This window comes from Molothrus ater, chromosome 18 (assembly GCF_012460135.2).
Source record: "Molothrus ater isolate BHLD 08-10-18 breed brown headed cowbird chromosome 18, BPBGC_Mater_1.1, whole genome shotgun sequence".
Lineage (NCBI taxonomy): Eukaryota > Metazoa > Chordata > Aves > Passeriformes > Icteridae > Molothrus > Molothrus ater.
Window position 1 is genome coordinate 2,135,966 of NC_050495.2, and position 12,532 is coordinate 2,148,497.

The 12,532-nt window shown below is 55.1% G+C and overlaps 1 protein-coding gene across 12 annotated transcripts in view; it reads left to right on the forward strand.

Moving 5' to 3' along the window:
- The window catches only part of NCOR2 (nuclear receptor corepressor 2), a 225,651-nt gene that overhangs the window by 172,384 nt on the left and 40,735 nt on the right, over positions 1–12,532 (forward strand). For all 12 annotated transcript variants that reach the window (XM_036392955.2, XM_036392958.2, XM_036392961.2 and 9 more), the window contains 2 exons: positions 2,002–2,064; positions 11,007–11,149. In XM_036392955.2, the coding sequence (XP_036248848.1) occupies positions 2,002–2,064; positions 11,007–11,149 (206 nt within the window). The remainder of the gene's footprint in view (positions 1–2,001; positions 2,065–11,006; positions 11,150–12,532) is intronic.

The window sequence follows — 12,532 nt, forward strand, 5'->3', positions numbered from 1 at the left end:
ACCCCAGGGAGCAGGCTCATGTATTGACTTACAGAAGCCAATGCATCGAGGAATTTGGCTGATTTTCCTATATTTTCTACTCTGTCAAAATACAGAATTATTGCTGTGCTACCTAAGGCAGGTAAAAATAAAAGCAGGGTGACTCCTCTTGGATTCCTTGCTCTGCAGTTTCTTGCTTGTGCTGTTCCATGTGCCATAAATCACGCGGAGGTGTTTCGCCTCCCTGTTCTCTGCTGACAACTGGCTGAAGCCTTGATTGCGAGCGCTCTGTTTTCATACAGGCGATATAAATAGTCCCCAGCACAACAGAGCCCTGCTCTCTCCCTCCAACTTGTTCAGCAATGCTGCAGAGAAGCAGCAGATAATGCCAGTAGCTTAGATGGGATTTTTTATCCTGGTATCTCAGAGTCCTTGATAAACTTCACTGCAAGCACAGTGAAAGCCTTTAGACCATGTTAAATTGGGAAAAAGGAATGGATCAATTCCAGTGACATATCTGAGCAATTGATTTCACTTTATGTCTCTCCAATAGCGCTTTAATTTAGGTTGGCTAAGAAAGTTATTGCATTTTAAATACCAATTGAACATTAAAAACCAGCACAAAACCGTATTGTGGTTTAACTGCAGCGTGCCGGAGCTCCCCGTGGGCATCTGTTTCATAACTGCACAACCTCAGGCAATGCCATTAATCAAACCAAACGGGCCATTTCTGTGACATTTCTGTACCATACAATAACAGCCATCACCAGCTGAGCCAAGGGCCTGCACGGCGTTGGGAACGCTCGCTTTTACGTAAACGAGCGCTGTGGCCCTGGCTGCGCCTGCTGCCAGGGGGAAGCAGTGAGGTATCAGTTTCCCTCCCTCTTGGCTGGTGTCCCAGGGGCAACACGGTTCTGGGGGAGGCAGTGACCTGTGCTGTCTTCCGGGAGGTGACACCTGCAGTCGTGCTCAGCCAGCTCTGAAGGAGATTCTTCTGCCCACTGCTGTGGGCATTGCAACTCACGCTGTCCTCCCACAGGGTCTCAGCTTCTTGTAGAGCTTCTTTGAAGATCCTTCTTTCTCTCCTTGCCTGTATTCTTTATCCTGAACCTATAAGCCTGTTTTCCATTCTGAAAGGACACTGTCAAAACATCTCTCATCACTGTTGGAATAATGCTTTGCCTGTTGTTTAGAGTAATAACCCCTTGGCAGCCTGAGCCGGAAATCTGTTTCCTTACCGAGTTGTTTTTTGTCTCTGACTCACACCCCAGTTTGTTATTGTAGGGTTTGCTCTGTGCCAGGCTGCCAGCAGGACTGGTGCATAGTGAAGGCTTTATACAGGACCTTGGTGTCCCCAGCACCTGCTTGGATTTGGGGAGAGATGCTGACACCCCTGTCAGCCTCCTGGCTGGAGCAGCATGTCCCCTTCAATGGGCACTGCTCCAGATAGGCCCCCACTGTTGCTGGAAGTGGCTTGGAGGTGCTGTCCAAGAGCCCAGGGATGGCACAGAGGGAGGCCGTGGTCACACAGCCAACACCCTTGTGTTGTCAGTGGCCAGCCCTGACAGATGCAGTCGGCCAAAGTCACCACTGAGGTGACGCCGTTTCTCCGTCTCTGATGGTCCCACCCTGCGTCTGCCTCCTCCAAGGCACGCAGCCCCAGCCAGCTCCATCTTAGGTACCTGTTGTTGGGCCAGCGTGCGTGCCACCATCAGCAGGAAATCTGCTGCCACTCTCAAGCCATCTGGCTTTGCTTCCAGGCCCAAAGTGGAGGTTTTGCATCACTGAGGTGCATCCCGAGGGGATGTTGTGCATGGGGTACTGTGGTGTGGGAAAGCCTCACGAGCCCGCACCGTGACAGCCTTTCTTGTGGGAGCACTTCTGCCCTGCTTGGGGTTTTGTCATGCCTCCAGGGGACAGGGCATGGGACAGGGTTTGGGTGTTGGGACACCTCCTCTGAGCTCACTGGGCTTGCTGGCTCCTGCTCACAGCTGACTGCTCTCTTTCCTTCTTCCTTCCCAGCTTCCCTGGAAATGAATGAAAGCTCTCGCTGGACCGAAGAGGAGATGGAGACGGCTAAAAAAGGTGAGACACTCATTTTCTTTCTTTTATCGGCTGTGCTGGAGCTTATCCAGCAACTGGGGATGGAAAGAATCTGACTGCTGGCTTTGGTGCAGTGTGGTGGATCCTGAGCTGTGGGGCCAGATCCTGCCTGTCCTGCTGTTGGTTTGTTCCCAGCGTGCCTCAGGGAGAGTGTGGGGAAGGCAGAGAATGGTGCAAGGAGTGTGCTCAGCTTCTCCAGCCCCAGGAACTGTGCCAGCACCTGGGATGCCTGGGCTGTGGCTGGAGCCATGTGTGTCCTCCGAGGCAGGAGCTGGCTGTAGGAAACGGGGAAGGCACGTTGTCCATTGCAGTGTTGGAGCTGCTGGTGCCTGTAGCATGGGGTGTAGTTTCACCCCACTCTTCAGAGCTTTACGGCCTCTGTGTGATCTGTTCAAGGCACAGAGCAAGTGTCTGCCTGTGTTCACAGCTCTGGGATTCAGGGAGAGGACAGTGAACCCCAGCACTGCGCAGGCACATGTTGGGGAGCTCTCAAGAGCCAGGGCAGCGTGCGGTGACTTTACATCCTGGAGCTGATTCAGAGCCTTTGCTGAGACCGTTTTTAAAAAGTGCTGAGTGTAGCACAGCCCTTCTTGCCACTTCCCCTCCTCGTGCCGCTCCTGCGCCAGCCCTTTCACTGCTTTAATTTTTTGCCAAAGTCACGTCCTGTTGATGGGCTGTCGAGCTCACGTCCCCAGCCCGTGCATCCCGCTTGCGTTGCTGCCGACTCTCCTGGCCCGGAGAGGATTGTAAATGGGAAATTAAAATGGAAATGAGTGCTGTTCAGGGATGGCAAAGGCAAATAGGCGTGTTAGCAGGTTCAGCTCAGCTTGGAGAATGCACCTGCTGCTGGGATGGTGATTGCATGTTCTGGAGCGCCGGCTGCCCAGGTGCCGGTGGGAGCTGTGGACTTGGATTACTTTGCCTGTGAATATCCCAAAGTGTTTGGCTCGCTCGCCTTTAAGCTGTTCCAACCCTCTTTTACAACCCGGTGCCAATCCTGTGCATTGCTGAACAGGGCTCTCTATAGTCACAAAACTTAATAGATAGACTTTAATCAAGGAAACTGGCCTGGGGCCAGGTAATGGGGTGAGCAGATGCTGGCAGGGGAGGGTCGTTGGAGGGATATTTTCCGAGCACTGCTTTATTTTGGAGATCAGCATCTGGTTGTTAAAAAGTGCCTCTTGTTGTTTTATGCTGGATGGTGGAGGTGCGCTTAAGGAGTCTCAGCACCAGCTGCCAAAGCCTGTGTGAAGGGAGGATGAAGCGTGGGAGCATGCAGCACTATTCCAGCCCAGGGGCCTGGAGGAAGCAGGGAGATTTGCTGGTGTAAAGCCCAATGGCTGATTGTTTCTCCCTTCGTTACAACCTGGGAAACTGAGATTGCAACACCAGACTTCTACAGAAAAGCCAAATTCCCCTCTGCCAGGAAGCAGCCGCTTTAATGCTTCAAACTGGCTGTGTCTGGCATTTCCAGGGACCTGCGTGCTGGGGGTTTCCGACTCACAGCAACTGAAACTCCGGAGGTAACCTCAGAGGCTGCAGGAGGCGGTGGCAGAGCTGCTGCCAGCACGCCTGGGCAGGGGCAGAGGGGGTGGTGACCTGCTCAGGCTGGGCTCAGAGACACAGGCACAGTCCTCCTCATCATAAGGACTCGGCCACCCAAGGCACCCTCCTCCATACTGGTACCAGTAAGAGCCCGTAGCTGGCTGGTTTAGGGGGTTCAGCAAGATGTGAGTCCCAGGGAAGGTCAGCCCTACCACCCCGGGGTATTTTGGCAGATGGGGACAGTCAGTGACCTCTGCTCCTAGCACTTGCCAACCAGGAGATCAGCCTGGCCCTGCTGTCCATGCCTGGGTTTCGTGTGTGGGGCATAAAATTCCATGTCATTTGTGTTCAGGGAGGTGAGAGAAAACAGCCCTGGGACAGAGAGGCAGCAGAGCTGCCTGCTCTCCTCCAGAGTCACGGAGCTGCACAGGGAGTTTCCAATCAGGAGAAGGCAGGATTGTGTCTGCCAGGGGAGACAATGAAGGGGAGTACCGTGTTACTAAACTTAAATAGGGGAACAAAAACCCAGCAAGAGGAAAGTTCTTGCTTAATGACACTTTCATTATGCAATAAACTTCGATTCAGTACTCTGTCAAAATGTGCAGAGATTGGGATAACGACGGGGGAATGTGTTTTTCTTGATATTATCTCCTTGCACCATTGCTGTGATCCTTAAAGCAGGAGGTTTTGATTTACCCGGAGTTGCTGGAGGATTTCCCCCTTCCCTTCCCAGGCCGGGAAGCAGCAGCACCCACGGCTTTGCTGCCGGGCAGGGTGCAGAGGCATTCAGCAGCAGGATGGGGCTGCTCCTTAAAAGGCAATGTTGAGGCAGTTCCTGCCTTTGGGGGACCTGCTGGATGAGCCCACGCAGGCAGGAGTTCAAGGTGGGCTGGAAGGGGGTCCGAGCAGTGGCTGAACCTCGGCAGTGGGTGGGTTTATTGTCCCTCCCCAGCCCCTCCACTGAGTGTCAGCACTGGTGCCAGAGGTTCAGGGCAGCCGCCCTGGAGCTGAACTCGATGAACCGGGAGGTTTCCACATGACCTTTGTTAGTCTTTAAAGTCTGGTACCTGTTGTCGCCCGGCTCGGGGTTTTCCCGTGGTGTCTAACAAGTGGTTTTGTTCTTTGAAAAGAGGCGGGTGCAAGTGGCAGGTCCTTGCTGAGGTCCTCCCTTGCCCTGCCCAGGCTCTGTGCTCCTTGTCCTCAGGGCACAGCCAGCCTGGGGCTCTTTATGCCTTTTCCCACCCTGAAGACATGGGATGGAGTCAGGTGATGAGGCATGATTGTAAAATACTGATGACAGAGAGTTAAATAACCCATGAAAACTCCTATATAGTTCCTTTTGGGTAGATATAAAATATTCCCTTGGATACCAAAGGCACTCTTTTGAATGCTTATTTTCAGTGCTGCCAGCAATTCATCTGAGTTTTGGACTGATCTGAACCATTTTTTCCCCCGTCCTGTTCTGTTTACAAAACTAAAATAAAGTCAGCCACCTTGCATCACCTCTGAAATGCAGGAGCTGGCTGGGTGATGGTGGCGAGCTGGCAGCTCCTTACTTTCCTCCTTTTGTCTCCCCTGTGCTCATGTTGGAGCCTTCCCTTCTCCCATCAGAGGTATTTACAACTGTAAAAACCTGCTGATAGTAGTAAAAGTGGGCTGGAGAAACTGGTTTGCAGCCCATGCCCGTCACTGCACGTTGTCCTTCTGGTGGCCTTCGGGGTGAGAAGTGCCTTGGGGTCTCCCACTCAGGTGTCCTGTATCCAGGCAGGGTGCAAGGGCAGTCCAGAGCAAGGAGAGCCCAGCCTGGCCATCCAGTGTCCACAGCCAGAGTGCCATGGGTGCCTGGTGTTTGTCGTGAACTCTGTACAAAGCAACGTGGTGAAAATTATTTGGATGGGGCAGATTGGGTGCCAGGAGGGCACGACTGTGTCCAAGGCTTAAATTAGCCACACTTGCCCTGAGTGAGGCTGTGATTGACTGCAGTCCCATCCCTGCCATTCCAGGCTGGTGCTTGGCTGCCTTTCAGCCAAGGTGTCACCCCCGGGACCATGCCTGTGCCCCCAGAGCTGCACTTTCTGCCACCATTGGTTGAATGTTTCTCGAGTGTGTAGGAGCAAACTGCGAGGATTTGCTTAGTGAGTGTCAGTGAATGGAATACAAAAGGCCTGTCAGGAGGAACTGCTGGGTAATTACTATAATTTGCTGCCTACATTTTAATTTTGAGTATTATTTTTTCAACAATAAGGGAGCGGGAATAGTATCTGAACCAGGTGAAAGAAGAGAGCTGGGCCTGCCAGCAGCGGCTGCTCCATGTGTACTCACTGCCATGCTGGACCAGAGGGGATGGCACAACTCCAGGAGTGGGCATCCTGAGGGGATCTTCCTGTCCCCTTCGTGTCAAAGGATAGGACACAGCAAAAAAGAAAGGCTGTGGCAGGAGTAATAAAACCAGGCAGGTCTGCGGTCAGGGCACAGGGCTCAAGGTTTTGCAGCAGGTGGATGCAGTGGCATAGGAATTATCCATTTCAAAGGGGAGACCTGGGAGCTGAGGGTCCCCAGCCAGGGCCAGCAGAGAGGGGACATTGCACTAGAGCTGAGCTGGTCCAAGATCCCAACTCTTTGTTGGTCAGGTAGCCACACCTTGTTTGGTGACACTGCGTCCCTGCAGAGAAGTGGCATGATGGGTGTGAAAGGTGCTGGGAAGTTCAGCTGCAAGCTCCCTTGTAGGACACATCAGAGGTGTGCTTGTGTCCAGCCACCAAATGAGAGGTCCGCTGGGAGCACAGCAGGCTGGTGCCAGCATCACCTGAAGGAAGGAAGGGCATCACCCCACCACGGTGGCAAGAGCACACCGAGCTGGCTGCCTGTGCCATGGTCCCTCCAGCAGCACCCCAGCACCTTTGGGGATGTGGGCTCACCACCACACACCCTCCACACTGCTTCAGCATCAGCAACCTGGCGTGCACCTGGCTCTGCCGCCCACTGATCCATGGCCCCATGGCCCAGGAGAAGTTACTCACCTTCTCTGAGCCTCTGCAAAGCATCCCAAGGCTTTTGGGATGCCTTGGGTGGTGTCACTGACTCCGTAGGGCTGGTCTTTCTCCAGAACAGAATTGCAGCACATTTTGGCGGTGCCGTAGCCAGAACTGCCTCCATGTTCACTCCCAAGAGGGTGTGTGGGTGCAAGAGGTACTGGAGGATCATACCAGGTACCGTCAGGCGTAGGGAGTGATATCACTTAGTTTTTCCCTTATAACCTTGCTCTGTTAATCCATGCGAGCTCCCATTAAGGGACCCTTTTACGGGCTCTCCCCGCCCTCACCAAGCCCAGGGTGGAGCTGGGCAGCCGTGCCAGAGCGCCTTGGAATGTCTCTAGTAAAAACCCCGAGCTGCAGAGGACCGAGGGGGTGCGAGCCCGCAGCCCTCGCCCGCCGCGCTGCCCCTCCGGGTTTCTTCTCAGCTCCCCGAGATGCCGAGCACGGTACCCCGCTCTCCGAGCTCCTCTTCCTTCCAGCCTCCACTTGCTGCACGGGAGCAGAGGCCCCGGTCTGCCCATGGCGACACCGGTGCCAAAGCTCTCTCCGTCCATCCCTGCTGTGCCAGGGCAGCGGCTGCGGGGCCGCGGTGTCCCGAGGTGTCCCTAGGCTCCACAGCACCCCGTCGGTGCGGCACTGGGCTCGCCGGCGCGCACGTCCCCAAAGAAAAGCGCCTTTGATTCACTTGAGAGCGGAGAAAACTATTAGCCAAGCTTTGTTTTCCTGGATCCCTCCCCCTGCCGCTGACATTCAGCCGAGAGCGAGGGAGACAGAAAGTGAGCGAGGGAGGGCGGGAGCGGGTGCCAAGCGCCGCACCCCTTGTCAGCTTGGGTCAGCGCCACGTTCGTTATTAATGCTCTGTCTAGAGGTCACATTCAGATGCAACGAGCCCCGGGTCAGCCAGAGGAACAGATTAGAGCTTGCTCGCTGCTCCGCCACATACCGACGGCACCGGCTCCCCGTCCCCGGGCTGGCAGGAGCGGAGCTGCCGCGCTCCCGCCCCTTCGCTTTTCTCCTGCCTTTTTTTTTTTTTTTTTTTAATTATTATTATTTCTTGGCAACGTCGGGCATCTCCTGAAACTGCACAGTCTCCCTATAGCCCCGAGCTGCTGAGCAAGGAGATGAGGTAGGGGAGAAAATACTGGCGGCGCTTCCATCCACCTTAACAACCGCGGCTGCAGCCGGCTGGAACGCTCCGGCGGGCGAGCGGAGGAGAGCGGAGACCGCGGTTCGCTCCGAAGGGAAGAGCTCTGGGGCCGGAGCATGTGTTCCCACCAACTTCTGCCATCGGGGTCAGGAGTCTGCCGCCTGTGACCTGGTTTCCAGCCTCGGTGCCCGTTTGCTCGCCGCTCCCGGCCGCCCATGGCTCTGAAATCCTCTCGCCCCCAGGATTTAAGGAACCGGCTTTGCTTTCTTCTCTGTCTCCGGCTGCTGCGAGGGAGCGAAAGCGAAATGCGTGGGGAGGGTGCGAGCGGAGCACTCGCAGCGCTTTGCCGCGGGCTGCCGTGCCCGGGGGGGCTTTGAAGAAGTGCCCTGAGAGCCGTGTCCTTCCCAGCCCACCCGCTGCACACTCCGGGTGTGCTCCCTGCCCGCCGGAGCACGTAAGTCGGGTGTTGGGGTCCGAAGGATGGGGTTAACCTCGAGGTTGTGTGTGGCTGCGTGCCTGCGGCAGAGCCTGCGTCCGGAGCCCCCGCCCCGAGCCGAGGAGCTCAGCCTTCCTGAGGATCTGATAACTCGGTTAGTCATAGTTTCAGTTGCGATGTGGAACCAAGGGCTGGTGCTGCCGTGCCGGGCTGGAGTGCGGGGCAGGGGGAGCAGGCTCTGGGAGTGGTGGCTCTGCTGGAGGAGCTCATGGAGATGGGGTGCCTGGCGAGCCGGGAGCTCACCGGGGGTGTCTCGGCTGGTCCCTCCCGAGTGTGCAGATAACTACAGCGTGGGAAGCAGGTGTTGCTGCTTCGCTCTGGTTTCATGTAGAAGAAGAGTGGCGGGGCTCCCTGCTGGTCCCGCGGGCAGGGGCTGCAGGCAGCCTCCTCCTCCTCCCAAGCAGTGGCCACCTGCCCTGCTGCAGGCTCCTTCAGCAGTGTCCTGGTGAGCAGGGGCACAGCCAGCCTGGGCAAGGGGAAGGACAGCCAGGAGCTGGCATTGCCTGTGGCCGGTAACGGTCACACCACGCTGGGGACCACTCACGCTGACATCCATCACCCCCCCAGCCATGAGCTCTGCCATGCCAGCTCCTGCCTTCTGGCATCTTTCCTGCCACAGCACCCGTGCTCATGGCACATCCACACCGCTGCCAGTGTCTTCGTTTCAGCTTTGTCCGGGGCACACAATCAGCCTTGGCCCGGCTGTCACACTTGGTGCTGGGCCACCAGTGTGCTGATGAGCAGAGGGACAGAGCTGCTTGTTTGCTTTGGAAGGCAGCAGTGGGTTGTGTCAGAGGGGATGGGTTGTGACACTGGGGACTGTCCTGTTTTCCCCTGCGGCATTCAGCAACAGCAGGGGGAGGACTCTTGCCCCACTCGTTGCCTCAGGATTGGTGGCCGGATGTGATTTTTTTTTATAATTTTTTTTAAGAAGTCCCAGCCCATCAGCGGGGTGACAGAGGTCGTGGGTTTGGCTGAGCGAGGCTGGGAGTTGCAGAGTTAAAGCTCAAACTTGTTTCTTGGCTTGCCAGGGCCTTTCTGGTGCTCAGTGCATGTGATGCCTCGTACATGCAATTTGATAAGCCTGGTGCTGGGACGGGCAGGATACAGGCACCAGCTGGATGTTAACTCCTGCTGTGCTGGGTGCTGCTGGTTTTCTCCAGGACCTGGGAAGCAGGGAGGGGGATTTCATCTCTCTGGGGGCACATGGTGTGAGGGCAACCATACCCTCAGCCCCCACGCTGTGCCCTCCCCTTGCCTGGGCTCACAGAGCAGATCCTGGGGTGCGTCCTTTGGGCCTGGTTGCGTGTGGCTGTGCTGAGATCAGCCCATCCCCTGGGGTTTGCTGTTGAAGCAGAGGTTGGGCTGCCACTTTAGGGCCAGGCTGACACATGGCAGCAGCTTGGCAGGAGGCTGGCAGCAGGGCTGGGGCACAGCTGCAATGTTCCCAGGCATGAGCAGAGCCATGCCAGGAGCCCCAGTGTGGGACTCACCATGGTCCCAAGCTCTGTGGTGTCAGAGCAGCCAGGGAGGGGCTTGGATGTGGAGCCAGTGGTCAGTGCCCACTCCCAGCCACACAGGGCTCTGTGGTTGGTGGCCTCTGGGCAGAAAGTCCCTCAGCAAAGGAGAAAGATGTTCTTAGCAGGTTCATCCTGTGCTGGCTTTCATCTTGAAGTTACCTTTCTGTGGCAGTATAGTAACTCGGACTTACAGACTCTGCATCCTGTGCCCTCACAAGGTGCAGGGAAGGGTAAGGAGCTGTTGGCATGATAGTGGCATCACATGGGCAGTCAGGAGCAAGCCAGGCTGGCAGTGTCCCACAGGCTGGTGGCAGCTCCAGCCCCACAAGACACCACACGAAGGACCAGCCACACAGCAGGAATAACTGCAGGCAGTAAGAAAGAAATGTCTGGAAAATCTGGATGGCTCTTTCACAGGTCACCTCCAGGATCCTGGGGTGCCACTGCACCCATCCCTGGGCTGTGGTTGTAACTCCTACCTCCATCTGCAGGGCCAGGGGTGCCCAGATACCCCTGCAGAGATGGCAAGGACACGGGGTGCTGACTGTCTCCTTCCTCCTCCTCATCCTCCTCCACCCTGCTGGGTTGGCCCCACGTTCGGGTGGCACCATCTGGCCAGGATTGCCAGCCCTTGGTGTGATGCCTGACCTGGGAAGCTGCTTTTGCTCATGAGCCTGTGATCAGCACTAATCCCCTGGCACACCTCTTCCCAGCCAGGGACATCACCCGGGCTTCCCTGCCAGCACACTGCCGCTCACCTGCCCAGGCTTCCCTCCCCTTCCCCACCAGGGCTGTGTGCCTTGGGGTGGGAAGAGCCTTTGCTTCGTGGTCAGGGCTGAGAGCAGCTGTCCCAAGTTCTCCTGGGCGTGCCAACACCTGCTGCAGCCGTCCCAAGGGACAGGGAGCTCTGCTCGGCCTCGTGACTGCCGAGACGCGGCTGTGGGACGCGTTTTATTCCAGAGACGGTCAGCACAGCGCCTTTTTCCCCTTTGGAAAGAAAAACAGGCTCTCATAGGTCATCCCCTGGTCTAGAAGCCATTCAGACAGGTGCTGGTGAGCACATTGTTCCTGTGGAGTTTGGCTTGCACGGAGGAGGTTTCCCGTCCTGTGTGGATAATGGTGCCCTTGTGTGAGTGCTTCTGGTGTCAAACCTTTGTCCTCTGTGCCTCCTCCGCCTGCAGGTCTCCTTGAGCATGGGCGGAACTGGTCGGCCATTGCCAGGATGGTGGGCTCCAAGACCGTGTCGCAGTGCAAAAACTTCTACTTCAACTACAAGAAGAGGCAGAACTTGGACGAGATCCTACAGCAGCACAAACTGAAAATGGTGAGAGCCCTGTCCCAACCTGCATTGGGCGCTGGGGATATTTCCTAGCAAGGGCTTGGGTGCTTCCCACAGCCCAGGGCGGCCTTCGTCATGTTGGGTGAAAGCTGTGGGGACTGTGGAGGGGCACGGGAAAGGGTTGTCCACCCGTCTGTCCACCTGTCTGTCCCCCCTGGGAGGTCTGGATGAGGCAGAGCTGCTGCCTGAGTGTCTGGAGCGTGGCTGGTACATGGGGAGATAAGGAGCAGGGCTGTGTTGGCCAGGATGCAAGTTCTGATTGCTGTGCAAATACTTTGTTTCTGGTGAGATTGTGCTGTTCCGCCCTGGTGAGCAGAGAGCCCAGCTGGGCCACGCGGGTCTGTGCCTTGCAGGTTCTGCAGTTACCTGCAGTAAACTGCTTTGGTTTGCCCCAAAGGAAATCAGAGATTTAGGACAATGTGAGGAAAGCCTGGCTGTGAAAGAGGTTTTCTTCAGCACTGCAAGTAGATGTGTACACCTCTCCGTGCCTCAGTTTCCCCTTCAGATGGGGCTAATGCTGCTTCTTTCCTGGCATGTGGTGCAGGGTGTGAATGTAGTGGGGCTTGTTTGGTGTTCTGGAGATAGCTTGGACTGCTAAGAGACACTAAAGATTATAATTATTTCATTTGTAGAGTATCCTGGGGTTCCCAGTTTCTGGCTAATAGAATTCACATGGCTAAACCCCCAAGGGGTGCTTTGAAAATGCAAAGGACAATGTTCAATGCAGGAATCTTTCCAAGCAAGCTATTACAGCAAGAGTAAAAAGAAAGACAGGAAAACATTCAATGACTCACCCAGGAATTTAATATCCTAGTCAGTCTATAGGAATGAGAGAAAGAGAAGACATCGGCGATTCTTTTTTATTAATTCTCTATGCACAGAGACACTCCTGTGTTCCCATGTTTCACCGAATTGTTTTTAGAAACAAAGCAAACAAACTATATAAAAGACCCCCAGACCCATATAAAGGCTAGAAGGAAATATTCTGTGAAATGTACATCAAGCCCTCTGAATATAAAAAGTTACATTAGAAAGATATCATTGTTCATTACTGGGGAGAATCTGAAATAAGATCATACGGCTTTGCTGGCAGTGGAGCCGGTGTGTATTCATTTACTCTGCTCCCTAATGTTGCAGAAATTATATCACGGAAGTGTTTTTCTGCAGAACCACATTTTTCCCTGCATCCGTCCCTCCAAGGCAGCCGCTAGACTTCTCCAGTCTAATTGCTCACTCTCACTTGCAGTTTATATCAGCATCATCATTTTATTTTTCGAGCATTGGAGGCTGTGGGATTCGGTTGTGGAGAAGAACAATGAACATTCAGCTGTTATTTATTGTACTCTATTGTTTTGTGGCAACAGCAGA